Source organism: Typopeltis vanoorti, chromosome 3 (genome assembly GCF_054136105.1).
Source record: "Typopeltis vanoorti isolate ZY-2024b chromosome 3, IOZ_Tvanoo_1.0, whole genome shotgun sequence".
NCBI lineage: Eukaryota > Metazoa > Arthropoda > Arachnida > Uropygi > Thelyphonidae > Typopeltis > Typopeltis vanoorti.
The window spans coordinates 138,784,839-138,810,694 of record NC_143551.1 but is presented as its reverse complement, the minus strand read 5'-3'; the positions used below and the strand labels follow the sequence as shown (position 1 = coordinate 138,810,694).

Here is a 25,856-nt window from a genome sequence, read left to right as displayed (position 1 = left end):
GGGGTTGTCTGCAAGGATAGAAAAATCAGAACTCCATGGTGGACACAGGAAGTTAAAGAGGAAGTGAAGGAAAAGAAGAAAGCATATCAAAAGTTAATGGCAAATAAGTCACCTTGTGCTCTTAAAGCATACAGAGACAAATGAAATAAAGGTAAACACTGTGTAAAACTAGCTAAACAAAAGTCATGAGAAGACTTTGGTAAGAACATAGAAAATAAATATCAAGAAGGTGGCAAAATATTTTGGAAGTTGTTTGAAGAAGCTTAGAAATGGAGGAAAGAGTACTGTAAAAGGAGTTAGAGATGATAAAGGTGACATGAAAACGAAAGAAAAAGATATCCTTGAAGTATGGAGTAATTACTTCAAAAAATAGCTAAATGAAACAAGCAGTGATAGCACAGTGGTAAAAAACACTCATCAAGCATACATTCAGGAATACATATCCATACTTGAAGTAGAAAAAGCCACCAAAGGCTTAAAATGTGGAAAGTGAGCAGGAGTAGATGATATTCGACCAGAAATGCTGAAGTATGGTGGTATAAAAGTCTTGCAGTGGCTGCACTGCATAGTTCAGAAGGCTTGGACAGAGGGACGAATTCCCAATGATTGGAGTAGAGCTCTCATAGTACCCATATATAAAAAGGGGAAATAAAACTGAATGTGAGAATTACAGAGGTATTTCCCTACTGAGTGTTCTTGGTAAGATATATGCAAGTATACTTGAGAAACTGTTGAGGAGAATTGTAGAAGAAAAGCTTGATGAAGAACAAGCTGGGTTCATATCAAATAGAGGCTGTCAGGATCAGATCTTCACTTTACGACAAATAGTGGAGAAATCATGGGATTATAACAAACATCTCTATTTGAGTTTTGTATGGAATAGGCATATGATAAGGTGCCAAGAGAGAAGCTATTCAATATGCTACAGTTATATGGTGTCAATGAGGCATTATATCAAGCAGTAATTAGTCTTTATTTGAGTTGTAAGTCAGCAGTTAGAATTGATGGCAGTACAGGAAGATTGTTTAATGTTTGATGGTGTGAGACAAGGATGTACATTATCCCCTCTGTTATTCATTATCTATATGGATCACATTATGAAGGAAAGTGGTATTAAACATCATATTAAAAATTGGAGATGATAATGTCAGCTCTTTGCTTTATGCAGATGATGTTATACTTATCAATAAATCCGCTATGAGTCTGAAGATTCCTTGACTAAATTGAATAACTGTTGTAATAGATATGGTATGAAGGTCAGCGATAAAAAGACAAAGACAATGAAAATAGGCAGAATCGTTGAAAATGTCAACTGTGTTGTGAACGGAGAACCTGTGGAACAAGTAAAACATTTCACCTACTTAGGCACGATTTTTAGTAAAGATGGTAAATTAAATATGGAAATAGACAATAGAATCAATAAAGCTGGTATAGTAGGAAGTCAATTGAATAAATTCATATGGAATAAGAGAGAAATTAGTCGGAACACTAAATTAGCTGTATACAAGTGTTCAAACCAGTTTTAACTTATGGATCTGAGAGCTGGGTCAGAAGTAAAAGACTAGAGACTGCAGATATGAGAGTCCTGGGAAAGATTAGAGGTGTGAACAGATGGAATCAATGGCAATATCATATTAAAAATGAGGATATTAGGAAAGAACTTGACATTTTCAGCATCCAGGAATGCATTAGCAGAGCTAATCTCAGGTGGTATTGTCACTTAAACAGAATGGGTGAGGAAAGATTAGCAAAACAAGTGTTCTCTGCCAGTTTGGCAGGAAAATGACCCAGAGGAAGACTAAGATATAGGTGGATGATATGGTACAAAGTGCCTTAGATGACAGAATTATAAGATCTGATAATATTGGAGTCTTGACAAGTGACAGACTGATCTGCAAAAAAATTGTAGTTAGGAAGTTAGTAATGATGTAAATTTTTCATGTAGTACTATCATATCCTGTACACCCCCTTGAGGGTACTTGTCAGGAATTTGATGATGATGAAGATAATTACTCAATCAAGAAGTAAGTTAGAAGATATACACAAGTGACCTAGGGTTGCAATCGTGTCCTCAACCTTATTCAATTAAACTCCCGCTCAGATCCATAATGAGTTTCACAAGCGGAGCATCGAATTGTATACACAGACTCATATATTTAGTTAAAGTCAAGCAAGGTTTATTTGTTTCTAAATTTACAGTTTAATATACAAGAATATTCATCAGTCTAAATAAGACACATTTTAATTAAATCAATTAATTAGCTCTACTTCATCAGATATGATCTCTGAACACATTTTTTTCAAATAATTCACACAAAAGTAAATGAATCTATATCATCTAGATTAGTACTAAATTCCATTATTTCATTTCTATACTAACAACTGGTAACATTAACCCTTCTCCAACACAACCATTACTCATGACCTCCTATAAAACGTGCGCTGTAGTCCTGACCTCAAATTGTATCTGAGTCCTTCACTTATAAATCTTCACATATCAGTACACATTCAGATTGCATTCATATAAATAACAAATTTTACTTTTCTCTACTTGATGGTACCTCTATCCATCTGCTTTAGTCTATCTTCTGTTTCGTTAAGACATTTCCTTGGTTTCCTCAATCTAATTCGGATCAAGACCTTATAATGATTATCAGCTTAGACTTTGGGACTCGTGCTTCTGCTGACCTTTCAACGGCATGGTCTTCCGCTACTTTCCGGGAATCTAGGACATGGTTACCCGCTGTAACATCATCCTAGTCTTTAGGTATCGTTCTGCCATCCCCGAACCAGCACCAGGTTAAACCTTCACTACTCAAGGAAATGTGAGAACTTCCACACAACAAAAGACCAAGAGATCCTTGGGGGGGATCCTAACCCTTTTATACGTTCACCCTATCGGTAAATACCGTAAACTCCGCTGTTCACCTGGCACATTGATTTTCTATGTCACATGACATCACTACATCCGTTCTCTCCCTGCTTGTTCACTCCACGCGACCGCTGGGGGCAATCGTCAGCATGTCCTTGAACCTTGGACTATCTTTCACACAGAATACATTCTAGTGTTTCTTCTACAAATTATCCTTTCATCGAATTTAACATCAACACAAAACCATAGCTCTCTTAATTTATCTAATTCCCCTCTCTTTTTATTTTACATTAAATTTTTCTATTGAGCTAATTAATCATTTCTTTCTTCTTAAATCAATGTATTCATTATTTTCTAAAGTTTGCAACGATACCTACTTAGAAGCAAGCATGTTTACTTAATTATTCTACTGGGTTTTTACTTCTTTGCTCATTAAACCATGATAAGTGAAATTTTAACATTCTTAACTTATCAGAGTATAACAATAGTACCTTTATGAGCATGTAACCAGGCTTCACAAAATGTTGCTTTTTTTTTTTTTTTTTTTTTTATGTGAGTATGATAGTTTAGTTAACATCTGCTGTTATGAGTTATCTTAAATCAGGTATATCTGACTACATCCCCAGAGTTAGGAGAATAAATCATATGCAAGTTAAATTGGTGAATAATACTTTAACGCAGAGCTGCGTGAAAAAAAAAAAAAAATTTGCTGGATTCAGTACTGAAAGAAAGGTGAGGACATCAGACCCTGCAGCAGTATAAAACAACAGGCCAGGAAGGTGGCAGCCACGGTGAGGAAGGCAAAGCTGTGAAAAGAAATTATCCCAGGGAAATCTGAGAGTTTTTGTGCCATGTGACAAATAAAAGAAACAGTCACCATCAAAGAATAAGATGGGAATATGAGTGGTAGAAGGGTCAGATATAACTGAGTTGTTGAGTGATCACTTTAGTAAAGAATATATTTCAGACAGACCTGTTAGTTTTCTAGATGTTGAGAAAAAACTAAATAAAAGTTCATTTAACTCTCATTCACTTTGATAAGAGATGGGTGAGTTAAAGGTATGGAAACTGTTGCAAGAACGTGATTCAGACACAGTAAGATAGGATGGAATGTTAGCATAGGTGTGAAAAAAAATGTCCAAGAGAATTAGCATTTGACCCACATGGTTGTTCAACTCGAGCCTTCGCATGAGCAAGTCATAATGCACTCATCACACTAATTTAGTGTGATGAGTGTTAAAAAAGCAAGATAATTCAGGGAATTTTTTCACTTGGTAATGCTACCAATTATATATTTGGTTTAATCCAAGTGTAAGCAAACAAAGTTTTCGTCTGAAGTATTTGGCTGGGACAACTTGTGGCAAAGGTGGTGTAACTTCTCATCACTTGCTTTAGTATTCCATAATGCAAAGCACAAATCCTTGTGGACCTGTATAATGCTATGCATTAAGGGAAGGGTCACTACCCAGACCGATTTTGACCTTTATTGAGGTCTCTTCAGTGGGAACCAGACCCAGAAGTGATACTAAGGTTGAAGTAATGTTGAAGTCATATTTTCCTATACCAGTTGTCAAAAGGTGTCAAACCTTATTATTAAAATTCTCTGGATTAGAGATAGTTGGAAGTTTTTTCACTTTTTCACTTGGCTATGCTACCAATTATATATTTGGCCATCATCATCAAATTCCTGATATATACCCTCAAGGGGTGTACAGGATATGATAGTGCTACATGAAAAATTTACATCATTACTAACTTCCTATCTACAATTTTCCTCCAAATCAGTATGTTAAATGTCAAGACTCCAATATTATCAGGTCTTATATTTCTGTCTTCTAAGGCACTTTTTCTGTATCAATCCACCTATATCTTGGTCTTCCTCTGGGTCTTTTTCCTGCCAACCTGGCATGAGAACACTTGTTTTGCTAATCTTTCCTCTCCCATTCTGCTTAAGTGACCATACCACATGAGATTAGCTCTGTTAATGCATTTCTGGATGCTGAGAGTATCAAGTTCTTTCCTAATATCCTCATTTTTAATATGATATTGCCATTGATGCCATCAGCTCATGTCCCTAATCTTTCTCAGGACTCTCATATCTGCGGTCTCTAGTCTTTGGTCAAGTGTTTTACTTCTAACCCAGCTCTCAGATCCATAAGTTAAAATTGGTTTAAACATTGTCTTGTGTACAGTTAATTTAGTTTTTTGGCTAATTTCTCTCTTATTCCATATAAGTTTATTCAGATTTGTTGATTCTGTTGTCTATTTCCATATTTAATTTACCATCTTCACTAAAAATCGTGCCTAAGTAGCTGAAGAAATGTTTTTCTTGTTCTTTAAGTTCTCCATTCACAATATTTCTCCAGTTGATATTTTCATTGTCTTTGTCTTTTTGCTGACCTTCATCCCATATCTATTACAACAGTTATTCAATTTAGTCAGAGAATCTTGCAGACTTGTAGCAGATTTATTTAGAAGTATAACATCATCTGCATAATGCAAAGAGCTGACATTAATATTTCCAATTTTGATATCATGTTTAATACCACTTTCCTTCATAATGTGATCCATATAGGTAATGAATAAGAGAGGGGATAATGTATATCTTTGTCTGACACCAGATTTAATATTAAACCATCTTCTTGTACTTCCTTCAGTTCTGACTGCTGACTTACAACCAAAATAAAGACTAAGTATTGCTTGATATAATGCCCCATTAACACCATATAATTGTAGCGTTTAGAATAAATTCTCTCTTGGCACCTGGTCATATGCATTTTCCAAATCGACAAAACTTAAATACAGATCTCTGTTATATTACCATGCTTTCTCGACTATTTGTCGTAAAGTGAAGATCTGATCCTGACAGCCTCTATTTGGACTGAATCCAGCTTGTTCTTCACCCAGCTTTTCTTCTACAATTCTTCTCAACCGTTTCTCAAGTATACTTGCATAGATCTTGCCAGGAACACTTAGTAAAGAAATACCTCTGTAATTCTCACATTCAGTTTTATTTCCCTTTTTATATATGGTTACTATGAGAGCTGTACTCCAATCATTGGGAATTCGTCCCTCTGTCCAGTCTTTCTGAACTATGCAGTGCAGCCACTGTAAGACTTTTATACCACCATACTTCAGCATTCCTGGTTGAATATCATCTACTCCTGCTGCCTTTCCACATTTTAAGCCTTTGGTGGCTTTTTCTACTTCAAGTATGGATATGTATTCCTCACTGCAAGCCTGGTCAGTGTTTTTTACCACTGTGCTGTCATCACTGCTTGTTTCATTTAGCAGTTTTTCAAAATAATTACTCCATACTTCAAGGATATCTTTTTCTTTCGTTTTCATGTCACCTTTATCATCTCTAACTCCTTTTACAGTACTCTTTCCTCCATTTCTAAGCTTCTTCAAACAACTTCCAAAATATTTTGCCACCTTCTTGATATTTATTTTCTATGTTCTTACCAAAGTCTTCTCATGACTTTTGTTTAGCTAGTTTTACACAGTGTTTACCTTTATTTCATTTGTCTCTGTATGCTTTAAGAGCACAAGGTGACTTATTTGCCATTAACTTTTGATATGCTTTCTTCTTTTCCTTCACTTCCTCTTTAACTTCCTGTGTCCATTATGAAATTCTGTTTTTTCTATCCTTGCACACAACCTCACCACATGCCTTTCTGGCTGAATTAATGAGTGTTTTCTTAAGGGCTTGCCACTGAATCTCCAAGGTTTGGTTCCTGTTCTCAAACTCTTTCATTTTTTCTTGAATGATATTTGTGTATTTTAGTCTACAGTTAACATCGGAGAGCTGCTCAACTTTTATTCTCTTTAAAACTTTACATGTTTTTCTTTTCAAAATGAAATTCAATTTTATCCTGCTCAAGACTAAATGGTGATCACTTCCAATTTCAAATCCTGTGTACACTCTGGTGTCCTGCACCAGTGGGGAAACATCACTATCAACAATAACATAGTCAATGAAACTTTTCTTATTCCTTGCATCTTCTCTTCATGTGAATTTGTGCACATTTTTATGTTGGAACATGGTGTTAGTAATAGCCAGTCCATGTCCTGAGCAGAAATCCAACAGATATTTGCCATTATTATTAGCTTTGCTCTTTTCTCCAAATTTTCCCAAAAATATTTTTGTATGTCTGACAACCATTTCCTGCTCTGCTATTTAGATCCCCAACAAGGAACAACTTTTCCTTTTTAATTGTGTCAGTTGCTTTCTCTAAAGCCTTAAAAAAATTCCTTCCTCCACTTCTACCTTAGTAGAATCTTCATTGGGACCATAGGCACAAATAAGTCTCATTGTCCAGTTCCCCATTCTCATATTTGTCCACATCACTCTACTTTAGACTACTTGCCATTCAAGAAGATTAGCCTCATATTTAATGTTGAATACTATAGCTGCCCCTTCTTTTCCTTGATTGTCATTGCCTGAATATAACATTTTTTATTTATTGCTCAGAAAGATCTCACTAGCTTTTGTCTTTTTTTGTTTCAGTCACCCCTATTATGTTGATCTGGTACTCATCCAATTCCTTGGCTAGCTCCATTTCTTTGACATTCAGTCTTCTTATGTTGATAGTACCGATCTTGATTGAACTCTGGTGATGTTGAGTTTGGGTTAGTTTTAGGATTTGTTCCACTTTTTTTTTTTTTTAATCCTTTAACAAGTGTAAGCAAACAAAGTTTACACCTGAAGTATTTTCAGGACTGGGGCAACTCATGGCAAAGGTGGTATAACTTCTCATCATTTGCCTTAGTATCCTGTAATGCAAAGCCCATCTCCTTGCGGACATGCATAATGCTATGCTTCCATCAACTATCTCTAATCCAGAGAATTTTAATAATAAGGTGTGACATCTTTGCAAATGGTATAGAAAAATATGACTTCTGCATTACTTCAACATTAGTATCACCTCTGGGTCTCTCCCACTGAAGAGACCTTAATAAAGGTCGAAACCGGTCTGGATAGTGACCCTTCCCTTAATGCATAGCATTATACATGTCCACAAGATGTGCCTTGCATTACAGGATACTAAGGCAAGTGATGAGAAGTTTTTCCACCCCAGTCCTGAAAATACTTCAATCCCAAACTTTGTTTGCTTACACTTGGATAAATGATTAAACCAAATATATAATTAGCAAGATAATTTATTTATATTCAGATAGAATTAACATAGAAGCAATCGAATCAGTCTGGAATGGTTAAGGTATCAAAAAAGCATGCATTCAAAATTGAGTATCACTGTGATTCATAGTTTTGTTTAAAGATTGATCGTGCTCAAGAAATCTGCTCATGTTGTATTATAGTGCAAAACTTTATACTGTAATGCATTGTAAATTGAAAGAAACACTGCATGGGAAACAATTTGCTACTGTTAATGAATTTTCTGCTGAAGTGGCCTGACCAACACATAAACAATATTTGCCAATAAAATTATAGGACTTACTTAAACATTGGAAACAGTGTTAAGGCAAAATAGAGATTATATCGACAGTCAACAAATGTATTTTTGTGAAACATATGTTTGATTTAACAATGCATACTGTGTGCAGAACTTTTGAAATGACAGTCAGATTCACGCACGCATGTTTAAATATACATGTATTTAAACATGCAGATCTAGGTTTGATTAAGCTGTATTTTATCCATTCTTGGATCAGACAGTTAAAGCAAAAAAAAAAGAATATGATTCTATACCTTAAAATTTGTCTTTTAACTATTTCAGAAATCATCCAAAAGGTGTTTTGAGTTTATTTTGTGAATTCACATTTAATTCCATAATTTAGGCTCTGAATTTTGATAGGTGTATGTACAGAATGTAATACAATTTAATTTTGATCATTATATGAAACATGTACGCATGTTATTTTTCTTATAAAATTTGTAATCTTTGTATTCTGTAAATATACTTAGTGTTTCTTTTATTCAGAGTTGGAGATGGAGAAGAAAAAGAAAGCAAAGGCAGCTGAAAATGATGCAGAATTTCCACACAAATGGCGAAATATTGTATATACCAGTTTCTTTGCAGCAACGGCTATGTTAGGTTATTCATTTGCTAGTGGATTAGTCCAGGTAATTTTTAATTTAAATGCTGTACTACATTTCTTTTTATTTTCTTTTCCATTATTATTATTATGTGTATTTTAAAGTATAAAATATTTATGCTGCTTCTTCATTTGCTATAATGGAGTCTGTTATTGATTTTTGTCTTCTTGCACACCACATGTATTTATGTATATTTTTAGGTTTGTAAAATGTATTCATTATTTTTAAATTATTATATATTGTATAATCAATGAGTCGTTTTCCATTTTTGTTTACTGTTGGTTCTCCAAATTTTTGTATATTATTGTTAATTTTTTTCATTCCTATTCTGGCATTAAGATCTCTGGCTATAATTATGTTAAAGATACCAAGCAATTTTTAACCTGGTTTTACTCCATTTTTTCCAAGTAAGCAAACAGACAATGTCAAGTTTGTGCCTGCAATTTATGCAAGACTAGCTGATCCCACAGGTAGTGCAAGACCAAGGCAACTCGTGGTAAAAGTGGAGCAAGCTCTGATCACTAATCTTAATATTTACCCTTAATGCCAAAACACATCTCCAAGAAGGGGATGTACGATGTTTTGTATTAAAGGCAAGGGGCCACTACCCAGACCGGTTTCGACCTTTATTGAGGTCTCATCAGTGGGAGCCAGGCTAGAAATACCAAGATTTAGTAATGCAGAGCTTGTAAGCATTTTACCAAAACAAGTTACCATAAGGTGTTATAACCTTATTAAATAAAAATCTCAGGAGGAGATATAGATGTAGAAAGTATTTTTAACTTGGGTATAGTTATGTTAAAGATACCAAGCAATTTTTAAGCTGGTTTTACTCCATTTTTTCCAAGTAAGCAAACAGACAATGTCAAGTTTGCACCTGCAATTTATGCAAGACTAGCTGATCCCACAGGTAGTGCAAGACCAAGGCAACTCGTGGTAAAAGTGGAGCAAGCTCTGATCACTAATCTTAATATTTACCCTTAATGCCAAAACACATCTCCAAGAAGGGGATGTATGATGTTTTGTATTAAAGGCAAGGGTCCACTACCCAGACCGGTTTCGACCTTTATTGAGGTAGAATGGGAGTTCATGTCTCTCATCATTGGCCTTTGGAGAATAAAGCATGCTGAGGGTCAGCAGACAGTAAGAGAGGAGTATGATGTAAGATAGAGTAGGATAGTAGGAGGTAAAAGAGGCCTCAGTCAACCTGTTTAGCCATATTAGGCTAATTGGTCTGTAACACATAATCTCCGTTTATCTGTTCAGAAAAAAAAAAAACATAGACTTTTGTCTAGAGTTCGCATATGATTTTATCCAAATTAATAATTTACTAAATATAATATCATTATTTGTATTCCTGGTAATTAAATTTTACTGCTGTTATTGAGAAACTGAGGACTTATGGTCAAGGCTAAATATATGAATTGAATTGATCATAGAGGTCGAACTTAGGGTCCGGAGTGAAAAGATAAAAAAAAATGTTTTTTTTTGAATACATTTAAAACATAAATTTTATTATTTAAATTTTAAAAAAAAATTCAAATAATAAAATAACAGGACTTAAGGTCCGGTGAGTTGAAATGAATAGGGACTTATAGACCTGGTACCATTGGGACTTAGAATGGGATAGAGACTGGCCCCGGAGATGCCGCTCGTGAGGAGCAGCACCGTCTCGTTGTAAGCCTTCGCAGCCCTGGTTCTCAGCTCTACCCCCCTTATTTGGAGTAAAAGAAACCGTGTCAGCGAAAGCTTGTGGCTAGGGAAGACAGAGTGGTTATTCTTTTTCCTAGGGTGGGGGGGGGGTTTGTGGGTTCTAAAGAGATATACAGGGCTTGATGCGTCCCTGTATAAGAAAGCATATTGGCGGTGGTTTGCAGTATTGATTCACAAATTTCAAATCTCGTAGTAAGTGCCTTTCTTGCGCAAGAAATTTGGGTAGGTAGAAAAAGAAACCTTTCCTTATTCTTGCATACACTAAATTTGTGTCTCGTACCTGGGATTTTTTCCGTACCTTCCAAATGTGATATTTTAACACGTTGATTAGGAAGATAGCGAACTTCTGGGTTTTTTGGACTGGTGGGGGGAATTGTAGCCGTACGACCTCTTCTACTGTCAGCATGGGGATTCCCAATGCTGAGCTGAGTCTCCACCAGATGCTTTGGGCTGGTGGGCAAAAATAAAAGAAATGGTCCACCGTTTCCACGTCCCAGCAGACATCGCCGAAGGGGTCGCACAGGCTAGGTACATACCGGGATTTCACCCGGAGCCGCCCGTATGCTATTCTCCAGGCTAGATCCCGATGAAAAGGCTGTCCCCAGCTGTTTTTGATATTTCTGAAGAGAATTTCATTATTTGTCCTGAGATTGGGTGTGTCACGCCTGGAAAGTTGGAAGAAATCCCAGTATACTGCTTTGGGTTTGTGTGTGAGGATTGCTATTCCTCTATCTCTGAGTGTTGTGATCGATTTAACTAATGTACGGTACCACTTGGGCACCCCCCTTGAGCGGGGTCCAGCATAATCCGTGATCCCAAAGAGGGGGAGGAAAAGTCCTATAAAGTATCTAATTAGCAGGCCAGAAATGTGGTTGGAGTTTAAGGCCTTCCGTACGGTTTTGAACGTGTTTGCTTGTAGCAAGCTTTTGTGATCGGGCAGAGCGTAACCCCCTTCTTCCTGTTTGAGTTGTAGGTATTCTTTCTTTACTTCATGTTTTCTCCCATTCCAGAAGAAATCAATAAGTTCTTTTGATAATTTATTTTCTTGTGACAGTGTGATGCCTGTGATGTTGACAGTGTGCATCAGCATTGGGGTGACGATTGTTCTTATTACTGTCGCTCTGCCGTAAAAGGAGAAAAAGGTTGGTTTGAACAGCCTTATCCTCTCCCTGCTTGTCTCCTGCAATTTTTGGATTGGTAGTGCTAGGGTGTCTGAAAAAGGCACGCCTAGTATTGTTAGGGGCTGTGTCTGTAGCGTTAAACCGTAGGGAAGTCCAGTGCCATGGAAATTTCCAAAACTTTTGATTTTAGTTTTTTGTGCGTTAACGCGAAGACCACTGACTATACTGAACTTTTGCAGTATGTGCAGATAGATATAGATGGACTCAGAATCTCTGAGTGTGGCCACTACATCGTCCGCATATGCTACTATTTTACATTGTCTGGAGACTTGGGGCAGTGGAATACCATTAATTGCAGGGGTGTTATCAATTCTTTTGATTAGGGGTTCTAATACTAGGGAGAAGAGGAGGGGGCTTAGCGAGCAGCCTTGCCTAACCCCTCTCTTTATGCGGATTGGTTCTGTCAGAAACCCATTAATAGATAGTTGGGTCGTGGCTTCCACGTACATGTTTTTAATTGTACGCCGAAGTCTCGGGCCCACGCCTGTTTTTTGTAGGATGTTCTGCAAGTACCTGTGGTTGACACTGTCAAACGCTTTCTCCAGGTCGGTGGAGAGAAGTGCCAGGGGGTATTTTTTTTCCTTAGCCAGTCTGATCAAGTCTCTTAACAAGAAGAGATTGAGTTCCATAGATCTACCGGGTATCCCGTAGACCTGTGAGCTTGTTATTATATTTTCGATACCGCCCTTAAGGCGTGTGCAGATAATTTTTGCAAAGATCTTATAGTCTAAATTGGTTAAGGAGATTGGACGCCAGTTATTCGACAAAGTCCAATCTCGGTCTTTCTTGGGGATAAATATGGTATAGCTCTTAACGAATTCCTCGGGGATGTTTCCCGAAGTGAGGAATTCGTTAAAGATGTTTATTAATGCTGCCACTGCAAATTCCCAGATAGATCTATAGAATTCTATCCCCAGTCCGTCTGGCCCTGGGGTCTTCTTTGTTTTCATCGTTTTGCACGTAGCCTTTATTTCAGCTGCAGTTATCGGCCAGTCATGCAGGGCACTGAGATGATCGGGAAAACATGTTGCGTCCCACTCACTGAAGTCATCTGTGCGCTGCTGATCAGAGAAGATGCCGATATACTGCTGATGAAAGTGACGGAGTATTTCGTGGGATGAGTGTAGAACCTGGCCCTTCTCTTCGATCTGGTAAATCGTTTTCTCATCATTAGCCGCCACCCGTTGTTGGTTGTAGAATGCGGCGGAAGGTGTTTCCAAATTTCTGAGATAGTCTCTTTCGAAAATCGAGGTCCTCGACTCTACTCTGCCGCTCTTGCTGCAGCTCTATTTCTACTTGCCTGATAAGATGTCCACAGGGAACTCCGCTCCGTTCGTTTGTCCGGTACCAGCCGAGTTCCCTGTAGAGATCCCTCAGCCGTTTGTGTTGTTGGTAGGCCCTTTCGCGCCCGCATTTTTGGAATAGTTCCCTAGCCTGCCACTTGAAGCTCAGCCAGTTTTCCCAGTCCTAGTTGGTATTTGTCCATCTGTCACAGAGGTTCTGTAGCTGGTCGCTAAAAAGACTGGGAAAGGTGGGAGGAAGCCTCCAAGGCCCTCTGGCTGTTTCCATAACCTCCGGGAGCGTGATTTTGAGTATGACCATTTTGTGGTCAGTTGTCATGTTGTGCACTGCGGTGTGACGTATCCTCTGAACATATTGTTCCAAGTTTTGGGACACATACACCCTGTCTAGTCTTGTCGCTATCTGGCCGCGGCACCACGTAGTTTCTACTTTGGAGGGATTATTCCGCCTCAAGATATCGACGAGATCAAAATTAATACAGCATCGTTTTAAAGCGGCAGTGCCGCCAGTTCTGGTGTTTGGATTCCCACCGATTTTGTCTAGACGTGTGTCTTCCACACAGTTCCAGTCTCCTGCAACTATTAGGTGTTCTGCTCCCAGGAGATAGTTTTCAAGGGCAGAGAAGAGACCAATTCTGTGGTATGGATTGTTCGGGGCGTAAACTGCAGCATGTCGGATGGTACGGCCACCGTACTTCCAGTCCACCGTTACTAGGCGTCCTGTGGCGTCTTTTTGGACGTTGAAGACCCCCCCCCCCCGCAATTGGGGGGAGAATTAGTATCCCCACCCCTCACGAGTGAGCGTCCCCGAAGCACCAGTAGCTGGTGACCGGATAGCTTCTCGAGAAGTTCTCCACGTCCCAGTGCTTATAGAAATGGGTTTCTTGTATCAGGAGGATATTGATTTTGTGTGTTAACATTAGCCTCCAGACAGTGCTTTGCGCAAAGGGGTTGCATAGTCCGTTAGTGTTTAAGGTTGCGATTTTAACTTCCATGTTGGTGTTAGTATGAGGGGGTGGGTGGGTGGGGCGTTATCTGTTGGTTGTTCTATGCAGGCCAGTTCTGGTTCATCGTTGGTGCTGGTTGCACTTTCAGCACCTGAGTCAATGACGAGCCTGTTTGAGGAGTCCCTCTCCCCTTCGTCTTCAGAGTCCATTTCGTGGACTTGTGGTTCTGCCGGTTGATCCCTTACTGGGGATAGGCTCTCTAGCATTGTTACGTCATTGTCGAGGGGCTTTGTGCCTATTGTTTGACGTCGACCTGTAGTATGAGTATACTCTGTCTCGTCCTCCAATGACATCAGGCTGCTTTGTTTCGCTTTTTTCTTTTCTTTTGATTCCATTTCTCTTGTGCGCTTTGTTGGGGTGCTGGGTGTGACTTCTTCCTCTTTCCTGCACGTTTCATGGTTTGCCACTTTGATGCTGGCGATATTGTCCTGCGTGTGGCGACTTGCCTTGGGTATCTTTTGGGTTTTTGTGGAGGTTGTGCTTTCCGTTGATGCTCCCTTTTCAGCCTGTTGGCAGAGCTCCGGAAAATCGCTCCTTGCTACTGTCTCAGGCTTCCCGATGGGTGTAGCCCTAATCGGTGTTATGGTCCCTCCAGTTGCTTCTGAGAGTGTCCTGTTTGGGCATGTGTCCACTTTGTGGGTCAGATCCCCACACTTCAGACAAGGTTCCGTACAGCTTTCTATTTTATGTTTTGATGCTTTGCAATTTCTGCATTGTATTCGAGGGCAATCTGCCCCAAGGTGTTCCTCCGAGTTACATCTAAAGCACCTTCTTTTCACACCTGGGTAGTTGATCATTGCCCTCGTTCACCCCAAAAAAACGAAGTTGGGGACTTCTTTTTTCATTTCAATCTGGATTTCGACGTCTCCTGTTTTCCATCCTTTATAGTCTGCATGCTCAATTGCTTTAATCTCATGAATTTCCCCCCATTGACTAAAGAATTTTTTGACATCAGGTTTGTTCTCTAGGTATTCTAGTGGAAACCTGGTTATTTTTAGCGTTTTGCGTAGGCTCCCTATTAGAAACGGTCTGATTGTTTGTCCACAACAAATGAAACCCTCTAATAATTTATTTTTTGTTTGTTCGTTTTTGACCACTATTTGGAATCTATTGTTCCCGTAAGGTATAAAACCGTATATATTTTCAGCCCCTACTGTTTCGATTAGAGCTCTTGCTAATGCCTGCTGATCTACGGGCTTCGTGAGCTCGATACCGAGCGTCCTAGTTCTAGGCAAAAAATGCGACATGGTTACAGAAATTCCTGACTGTCTGTAGAAAGGGGATGTAAGGGAGGGAAAAATCGAGGAACGTTGGGCGTTCCTCGCCGCAAACAAAGCGATACCAGAATAGACCGATAAAGCAGGCAATAAAAAGAAAAAAGGTCTTACCAAAGCTGGGGTACTACTGTGGAATCTGAGCATGGAGCTCTCTTTTCGGGCCGTTGAAACTGGATCTTCTTGAGAGGTAAACGTCCACCTTTGGCTGGAGCTTTCTCGGGGGTCCTTTGGAACTGTCGCTGGAATCCGCTGCGTTCTGTCGATGTCAGGTCTCATCAGTGGGAGCCAGGCTAGAAATACCAAGATTTAGTAATGCAGAGCTTGTAAGTATTTTACCAAAACAAGTTACCATAAGGTGTTATAACCTTATTAAATAAAAATCTCAGGAGGAGATATAGATGTAGAAAGTATTTTTAACTTGGGTATAGTTATGTTAAAGATACCAAGCAATTTTTAAGCTGGTTTTACTCCATTTTTTCCAAGTAAGCAAACAGACAATGTCAAGTTTGCGCCTGCAATTTATGCAAGACTAGCTGATCCCACAGGTAGTGCAAGACCAAGGCAACTCGTGGTAAAAGTGGAGCAAGCTCTGATCACTAATCTTAATATTTACCCTTAATGCGAAAACACATCTCCAAGAAGGGGATGTATGATGTTTTGTATTAAAGGCAAGGGGCCACTACCCAGACCGGTTTCGACCTTTATTGAGGTCTCATCAGTGGGAGCCAGGCTTGCTCCACTTTTACCACGAGTTGCCTTGGTCTTGCACTACCTGTGGGATCAGCTAGTCTTGCATAAATTGCAGGTGCAAACTTGACATTGTCTGTTTGCTTACTTGGAAAAAATGGAATAAAACCAGCTTAAAAATTGCTTGGTATCTTTAACATAACTATACCCAAGTTAAAAATACTTTCTACATCTATATCTCCTCCTGAGATTTTTATTTAATAAGGTTATAACACCTTATGGTAACTTGTTTTGGTAAAATACTTACAAGCTCTGCATTACTAAATCTTGGTATTTCTAGCCTGGCTCCCACTGATGAGACCTTTTTCAGCGGCCCTGAGAGAAAGCTCCATGTTCCAGTCCTTCTTCAAACCTGTTCCAGCGTATTCCAGCAACAGTTTAGGAGAACTGAAAAGAGAGCTCCGATTGAAGTCCTGCCTTGGTAAGATTCCTTTGTTCTTTTTGTGGTTTTTTTTTTTAGGCCTATACACGGCATTCCGCTATGTTATAGGAATAGACTGTCCTTGGAAAGTCTTCTTCCTTTCTTTCGTTAAATAATGTCTTCGGTTTTACCAAGGGTAAGAACCCTCGGGTTCGAAATAGATACTGGTATTCACCAGAGGACGTTTGCGAGGGCTATTATTGACTGCGTCAGGGCAGACAATATTTCCGGTTTCGCCCCTTATGGGGGGGGGAAGGTTTCAAGTTGTATGCAAAGACGCTGCTACTAGAGAAAAACTTCTGAAAGGAGTCGGGTGCGAGGCAAAAATTTTTCAACCTTTTGTGGTAGGAAGCTTTGTCAAAAGAGTAAGAATAGATCATTTTCCGCTTGAATACTTAGAAGAAGACAATGACATCATAACTAAAGTCTTCTCGAAATGGGGAGCTGTTCGGGATATCGAAGTTGGCACGGACGCTGAGATCCCACAATGGAAATCTGGTGAAGTCACCTTTTCCGTCATGATGAAGGCGGAAATTCCGAATTTCGTCAGGATAGGATCGGCCAGGGTAATGGTGAGTTACCCGGGAGTAAAGAGGCAATGCTTTAGATGCGGCGCCCTCACTCATCTAGGGGCCCAGTGCCCGAAGTTAATATGCAAGAACTGCCTAACAGCGGGCCATACAGTAGCACGGTGCCAGTCAGCATGCCTAAAATGCGGCACTAACGGCCATAAGGTGGACACCTGTCCGGACAGAAACCTGGCCGAAAAATTGTGAGGCAGTATTATGCCCAACACGGAAGCAACAGCCAAAAATATCATTGACGCAGAACAGAATGAGTTCCCTACCCTGAAGGCCACGCATGAGGGAACAACAAGAAAGAATCATGCCGCCACGTCTGAAACACTGCCGAATACACCAATAGAGAAACCTACAAGCAGAAAAGACAAAAGGCAGAAAGAACCAGCCACCGAGCAAACCGCCACTACAAATGTAGCAACCGAAAATAACCAGCAGCACCAACAAAAAGGAACTATCACTGCAGTCACAATAGACGAAGACACGGAGGCAGTAGATATGGAAATCAACAATGCAGAAAGCACACAAAAGAGGCCAGCCAGCCCTGAAGAAGTAAATATAAAAAAACCAAAACCAGCTGAATTTGGAAAAATAAAGTCAACTTCAGAACCCACAAAGTTCCCTCACGCAAAGGCCAATGCACCTATATTGCATCTCTTAAAAGATTTCCCCAAGGAGGAGGCGAGACTACGAAAAGCAATAGAAACATTCTGAGACATTCAACTGATACTCACAGGACAAAATGGGCCAAGAGTCGTCAGTGCAGAATGGAACGACGTGTTTGTCGATAATATAGATGAAATTACTCCTGAAAAGATCATTGGTCTTATCGATGCAGAGGACGACGTGGAACTAGCACTGCACAGAGGCCTCTACATGCTAAACCACGTCCGTGGAGACAAATTAGCAGATCTCATCATTAAAACCCACAACAATAGACAGCAGGAGGATTTAAACCTCGCCTAACAAGTCAGTCGACTCCTAGTATCGATCTGCCAGAGGGGGGGGGGGGATCTGGTTTGTTTTTTCTTCTTTTTGTCCTCTTTCAGATTAGAATTTTTGTTGTAAAAAAGGTCAATGTCTATTCCACACAGGAGGGGGGTATCCTGAGAACCTGGGCTGCGAAGGCTTACACCGAGGCGGTGCAGCTCCTTGTGGGCTGCATCACCCAGGCCAGGCTCTGCCCCCGCTCTTCTCAGTATTAAACTGGTCATTCCGGTTGAAATTTCAGAATTTTCCTAGTTTCTTACAAAGTGTTATATGTAATTTTAAAGGTTATTTTCCAGTTCCTCTTTTTCATGTGGTGCTTCTTTCATTTGTTTTTCCCCACTTTCCTCGGGCAGACACCTGAAGAGGTGACTGACCGGGGAAAGCTGAAAAGAATGGATGGAGGGAGATAATGTCGGAGATCTGCTTGGTGCTGACATTTAAGTCAGGCCGAGTAGATCGACTGAGGCCTCTTTTAACTATCTACTGCTATCCACTCTATCTTTCTCCTCCTCTCTCACTATCAAGCTGACTCTCAGCACAACTTTTTTAAATCTAATGAGGCCAGTGATGAAAGGCATGAACTTCCATTCGACCTCAATAAAGGTCGAAACCGGTCTGGGTAGTGGACCCTTGCCTTTAATACAAAACATCATACATCCCCTTCTTGGAGATGTGTTTTGGCATTAAGGGTAAATATTAAGATTAGTGATCAGAGCTTGCTCCACTTTTACCACGAGTTGCCTTGGTCTTGCACTACCTGTGGGATCAGCTAGTCTTGCATAAATTGCAGGCGCAAACTTGACATTGTCTGTTTGCTTACTTGGAAAAAATGGAGTAAAACCAGCTTAAAAATTGCTTGGTATCTTTAGCATAACTATACCCAAGTTAAAAATACTTTCTACATCTGGCTATAATTATATGATCTGTTTTATTTAATTTTTCATATATTCCTTGTAACTCTTTGTAAAAGTAATCATTTTCTTCTTTTTTCCTTCTTCGGGGCATACACTTCAGCAACTGTTAATTTTTCTTTATTTAATTTTAATCGTACTTCTAACATTCCAGTATGTATAATGAGTTATTTTTGCTTTAATTGATTTATGGATCGAAATCATTACACCAGCTTTTGCATGTATTTGTTTGTCCACTCCACTGTATATGATATTGTAGTTAGCTGTTTCTTTTGTTCATTTAAGTTTCTTTTTTGTTTCTGTAAGAACTGCAATTTCTATATTTTCGTCATTTAAAATTTTATCTAATTCTTCTTTTTTATGTGCTATACTTCTAATGTTCCATGTAGCATATTTCATAAAGTTTTTCTTTTTCCCAAAGTTCCTTAAGTTTGCAGTTTGTTGTCATTTTCCATGTTTTCTGTCTGGTTTGGATTTCGTTGATTTCTCTATGTCAAGGTGACTAGCATGACTATAGGTATCCTAGTGGTGGGGCTGAGAAAATTAATAATTTTCTCAGGGATTATTAATTGATATTATCTTAAACAAATACTAAAATATAAGCCAATTGAAAGAGAAGGCAGGGTAGACCTGATAAAAGGATATTGGATGGATGATGAGACCGGAACAGATCAATATGGTCTATACCCGTAAGTGTTATGATGATGAAATATTTATGCTTGAGTTTATTACACCAGAAAGAATTGGAAAGGTACTGATATTTAATACTGGTGATAGAGGTGGGGGGGGGGGGCTAAATCTAGGCTAAATTGGAAGGGTGGAGTCAAGATGATACAAAATCAGATTGAGCAAGTTATAGAACTATTATTTTCTCTGGCATGTTTATAATAAGAAAATAAGTTTTGTTGATTAAAATTAAGGTTATCTTCATCATCTCTTCCTGGTAAAACTGGTCCACTGTACTGACAGTTACTTTTGACCTTCCACATAAACATATCTATGTGGCACTGATATGAACTCTACTAGGTATCCAAATATAAATGTAACTACTCCTAAATCTGTTCAGTTTGATTCATCATTATCAAATTCCTGACATGTACTCTCAGGAGATGTACAGGATATTTTGATAGTACTATATGAAAAAATTACATCATTACTAACTTCCAATTGACAATTTTCTCCAAATTAATCTATTATCTGCTCAAGACTCGAATATTATCAGATCTTATAATTCTGTCTTGTGTCAATCTATCTTATCTTGGCATTGCTCCATATCTTTTCCCTGCCAATGTGGTAAGGAACACTTGTTTTGTTAGGTTGAGATTGGCTCTGCTAATTCATTTCCTGAAAGCTAATAATGTCAAGTTGTTTTATAATATCCTCATTATTAATATGATACTACCATTGATGCCATCTGTTCTTCAGTCTTTGATCAAGTGTTGAATTTCTAACCTAGCTGTCAAATCCATACGTTAAAATTGGTTTGAAAACTGTCTTGTATACACCTAGTTTAGTGTTTACTTAATTTCTTTCTCATTATATAAATTTATTCAGCTGACTTCCTATACCATACTAGCTTTGCTAATTCTGTTGTCTATTTCATATTTAATTTGCCATCTATTTATGCCTAAATAGCTAAAATGACTTGCTCTATAGGATCTCTATTCAGTATACACTTGATGTTTTCAAAGTTTCTGCCTATTTTACTTGTCTTTGTCTTTTTATTACTGATTTTCATGACAAATTTATTACAATAGTCATTCAATTTAGTCAGGAAATCTTGCACAGTTGTACGGGATTTATATAGAAGTATAACACCATCTACATAAAGTAGATAGCTGAGGTTAACATTTTAATATTAGGTTTAATACTACTTTCCTTCAGTATGTGATCCATATTGATAATAAATAGCAGTGGAGATAATGTGCACCCTTGTAGAACACATTATTTAACATTAAACCTTCTTGCTGTACCTCTTTCAGTTTAATCTGCTGACTTACAGCTCAAATATAGAACTAAATATTGCTCAATATAATATCCCATTTGCATCATATACCTGTATCATCTTGAACAGCTTTCCTCTTGTCACTTTGTCATATGCCTTTTCCAGATCTACAAAATTTAAATATAGATTTTTGTTATAGGGATTGCTTAAGGGTCAAAGCTAAATAATTGGGAGGAGATCTCCTTTCGGGAATTCTGAGAACTGACTGGGGCTTCTGCCCTAATATCCAATCCTCTCATTTACATGATGTACCCCATTCATTAGTAGGTATCTACTGGGTACTGAATGAATGGGGATGGGCTGGCAATTTGGGACTTAGCCAAATTGTTTTCTCTGTTAGCTTAAACCACAAATGCAGATGGTGACAAACATTATGAGATTTCATGCTGGCTGGGGCATCTCTCAGTTATACTTGGCCCCCATTGTTTTCATTATGTTACCAGGGCAAACAGTGAAAGTCAGCTACTGGAACAAGCTCCATCTAAACATCTGGAAGAAGAAATCCAATGTCAGAAGAACAGAAGATAGGAACCATCACTATAAGGAGTATTAAGAAAGGAAATTGAACTTGCAGAAGAATTAGAAAAGTACCAAGTGGACATATTTGCATTACTGAGACAAAGAAGATAAAAACAGGTGAGATCTTACTAAATAATAAGCCTAGGATGTTATATGCAGGCAATAATAATCAAGGTAAGGATGGAGTAGTGATAACATTCAACACCAAACATGAACATTGCCTTCTTGATTGGAAGAGAGGAGTTTCAAGTAGAGTTATGTGGACAAACTTCAAAATGGAGAAATGGACAATGAAACATATTTGTGCCTGTGGTCCCACAAGATATTATTCTAAGGAAGAAGTAGAAGAATTTTTTGAGTCATTAGAACAGGAAGTTGACATAACGAAACTAGAAACTGGTCCCTGTTGGAGATCTGAACAACAGATTTGGAAATAAATTACATCAGGCATATAGCAACATTTTGAGAAAATTTGAAGAAAAGGGTAATCATCATCAACAAATTCCTGACATGTACCTCAAGGGGGGTACAGGATATGATAGTACTACTTGAAAAACTTACATCGTTGCTAACTTCCTATCAACAATTTTCTTCCAAATCATCTTGTTACCTGTCAAGGGGCTCCAACATTATCATATCATATTTCTGTCTTCTAAGTCACTTTTTACTGTATCAATCCATCTATATCTTGTTCTTTTTCCTGCCAACCTGGCAGAGAACACTTGTTTTGCTAATCTTTCCTCTCCCATTCTGTTTGAGTGACCATACCACCTGAGATTAGCTCTGCTAACACATTTCTGGATGCTAACAATGTCAAGTTCCTTCCTAATGTCCTCGTTTTTAATATGATATCGTCATTGATGTCATCTGTTCATGCCCTTAATCTTTCTCAGGACTCTCATATTTGCAGTCTCTAGTCTTTGGTGAAGTGTTTTATTTGTAACCCAGCTCTCAGATCCATAAGTTAAAATTGATTTGAACACTGTCTGTATACAGCTAATTTAGCTAATTCTGTACTGTATACAGCTAATTTACATTTCCTAGAAGCTGTGTGTTTTTACATTATGAGAAAATATCAAGAATAGTGAGGGAGCTTGCTCCACCTTGGCATCGAGTTGCCTTGGGGGGTACTATCAAGTGGTCACTTATGCTTGGATTCGCGGATAGTTTGTCGGCATGAAACGCTTAGATCGTAGTTTTCGATCTTACAGTTTCACATACTGGCTGAAAAACAATAAGGGATTTTTATCCCCTTAATTTATTAGACCCATGTTTCTTTTGACATAATAATGCATCATTTCATAATGCAGGTGCTGATGTGATATGGTATGAGGAGAATGATTTGGAGATACTGGAGTGGCTACACACAGGTTTATTCTTACCCTTATTAGGCTGAGAATGGAACTGTGTGTAGAACTCCTTTGGGACAAACTAATGTGGTGTACATTAGTGAATCCACCAGTAACATGGAGTGATGAAAGAATGATTCAGAATTCCCTGCTCATTATTGCACACTGATAACAAGTATGTTTAGAAGGGTGGAAAGTGATAAAAGTCAAATGAGGGCCTTTTCTGTGAAGTATGTGTATGTGCAGTTTAGTTTTCTCTGGAATATGCCATCTCAGACTTTTCTCAGCATATCTACCATCAGACCACATCAATTTGCAGTAATATCATTACATTATCTTTAAATTTGGCTAATATTAAGTTATTCAGCTTAATGACCAGACTCAATCAATCAATCAATGTGTGTGTGTGTGTGTGTGTGCGTGCGCATATACACATATATATATGTATACACAATATATATATATATTCATTTTTAATATTAACTGACTTAAAACCCGAGAATTATAACAAAATGAGATTTATTTGAAAACGCAACATGTTTCATCAACATTGACTTCATCAGGCGTTAAGAACATAGAAAGATATTAAAAGACACTGAAAATAACATTGAGACACTCTAAAGCTATACAATTATAAAGTTATAATATTCGACTGTGAATTACAGTTATTATGAACTTGAGCTATAGTCCGTGTTAAAGTTCTATTGTTGTACACTTGTGCGTGTGTACAACAATAGAACTTTAACACGGACTATAGCTCAAGTTCATAATAACTGTAATTCACAGTCGAATATTATAACTTTATAATTGTATAGCTTTAGAGTGTCTCAATGTTATTTTCAGTGTATTTTAATATCTTTCTATGTTCTTAACGCCTGATGAAGTCAATGTCGACGAAACATGTTGCGTTTTCAAATAAATCTCATTTTGTTATAATTCTCGGGTTTTAAGTCAGTTAATATTAAAAATGAACATATCCCAACCCCGAGTTAATAGTAGTAGTCATCATATATATATGTATATAACCAGTGGTGAGCTATAAGGGGTTCGGCTGAGCCCTTTGTTAAATTTTTCTGAAATTTGCGAGCCCCTTGTTCTTCTTGTTTACTTTTTTATTTTTTTTTTTAAAAAGAAAAATAATTTTTTTTTCAAATATATTAAGTGACAAACTCATACAGTAACCTAACAAAGTGATTTGTTAAATAAAATATTATACTTACTGTTATTACTACCATTTTACAAATAAGAATTCACTTTTGGTAATCGCATATAAATATATAGAACTATAAAATAATGCCCCTTGATTGGTACCGTTGATTATCACTTGAAGTATAAAACAAAGAGAAATATAATGTACTTCAATATTGTTTTTAGATAATATATATTTATTATTTATAGATTGTTTGTCATAAAAACTTCTATCGCAAAAGAACAAAAGAAACAACAACAAGAAATTTATTTTGTTTATAAAAAATGCAGACTGTTTCATATGTGCGATTATAAAAGATTTTATTCTTATATTTTGATAGTAAAAAAATGTTTTTCTTATGTAAGATAAATTAACACAGATGATTGTGTGCAAATATTTCATGTTTAGATCATGAAATATTGGTTTAAAAATTATAGCTTTTACAGTTTGTCCTTTTATGATTAGCCCTTATTTTTGTTTCTCTTATTCCCAGGTAGAAATTGTAGAAGATGAAGATTAAAATGGAAATAAACTAAGGAGGTTTTTGAAGAGTATGTGTTTTGGAGGTCTGATATTATACAGTGTTTATAATTGATAATATATTTTGTTCTAAGTGACAAGTCAGACTGTTAGTTCGTTATGTTTTTTTTTTTAATTAATTAAACACTACAAAAGGTTAGACTACTCTAAAATTATTTAAGTCAGCTGATGTTTCACTAGATTCAAACTTGCATCTTCAGAGCATAATACATCATTAAAACTGCCTGATTTTATTATTATTATTATTATTATTATTAAGCAGAATATACATAATAGCTATCTGTTATTATGACACATCACACAACCAGGTATGTAATAAAAATAATGAAATTGTAACAAAGATGAATCAAAACCCACAGGTGGCCACTTTGGCCAAAGACCGAATAGCCTAGGTTGTGGGACTAAGGATTTTTAAAATTAATCTACTATATTTTGGGTAACTAACTTAATGCAGTTAAGTTGAAATCAAGTGCTTCAGCTACTGCTAACCTGAGTAGTCTTTATGATTGGTAATAGTTTCTATATAGATTTTTTTTTCTTCCAGTGATCCTGTGTGGAAGAGAATGCCCTGTGTGTGCATGTATGTATTTATTAAATATCCTGTGCTCTGAAGATACTGGTTTGAATCCATTTGACTTAACATATTTTTAGTTTATTTTGTCCTGTTGTGGCATATTGCTAATGCTTACCAATAAACGAACCGTAATGAATAATAACCAGTGTCAGCCTTTTCATCCATCAACCAGTAGATTGTAAAATGTCACTAATACAATCAACTCTCATTATTGCAAAAGCTTTTATCATAAACTGACTTGCTGTAATAAATTCTCAAAGCGCTCCCAGCCAAGATGCATAGCATCATCACTATTCTAAAGGAATCAGTACATAATAATAAACTAACTATTCCTTTGAATCGACACATCTAGGATACTGAAAAATTGCATTTGAAAACTCATATAAAAATCCTTTAATAATAAGTTTAAAAAATTTATATCACATAAAAAATTGAAGATCTGCATATTTAACTTTAGGATATACAAGGGTAGTTTCATAAGTTACTAGCCTGGCTAACTTTTAGAGGTGATAGAAAGAAAACAACTGTGTCACTTTTCACATCTTTGAATTAACATTTCTGTGTCCTTGACAAAATAGTCTGTACTTCTGTCTGCAAAATGGCCTAAAACTGCATCTTTCA

The 25,856-nt window shown here is 37.5% G+C and overlaps 1 protein-coding gene across 2 annotated transcripts in view; it reads left to right on the top strand.

Annotated features, from left to right (window-relative positions):
* LOC150108600 (metaxin-1-like) overlaps window positions 1–25,377 on the top strand; it is a 132,144-nt gene extending 106,767 nt beyond the window's left edge. For both annotated transcript variants that reach the window (XM_090416047.1, XM_090416048.1), the window contains exons 8-9: window positions 8,818–8,960; window positions 24,615–25,377. In XM_090416047.1, the coding sequence (XP_090272173.1) occupies window positions 8,818–8,960; window positions 24,615–24,641 (170 nt within the window). In that variant the 3' untranslated portion in view covers window positions 24,642–25,377. The remainder of the gene's footprint in view (window positions 1–8,817; window positions 8,961–24,614) is intronic.
* The last annotated feature ends 479 nt before the right edge of the window (window positions 25,378–25,856 follow it).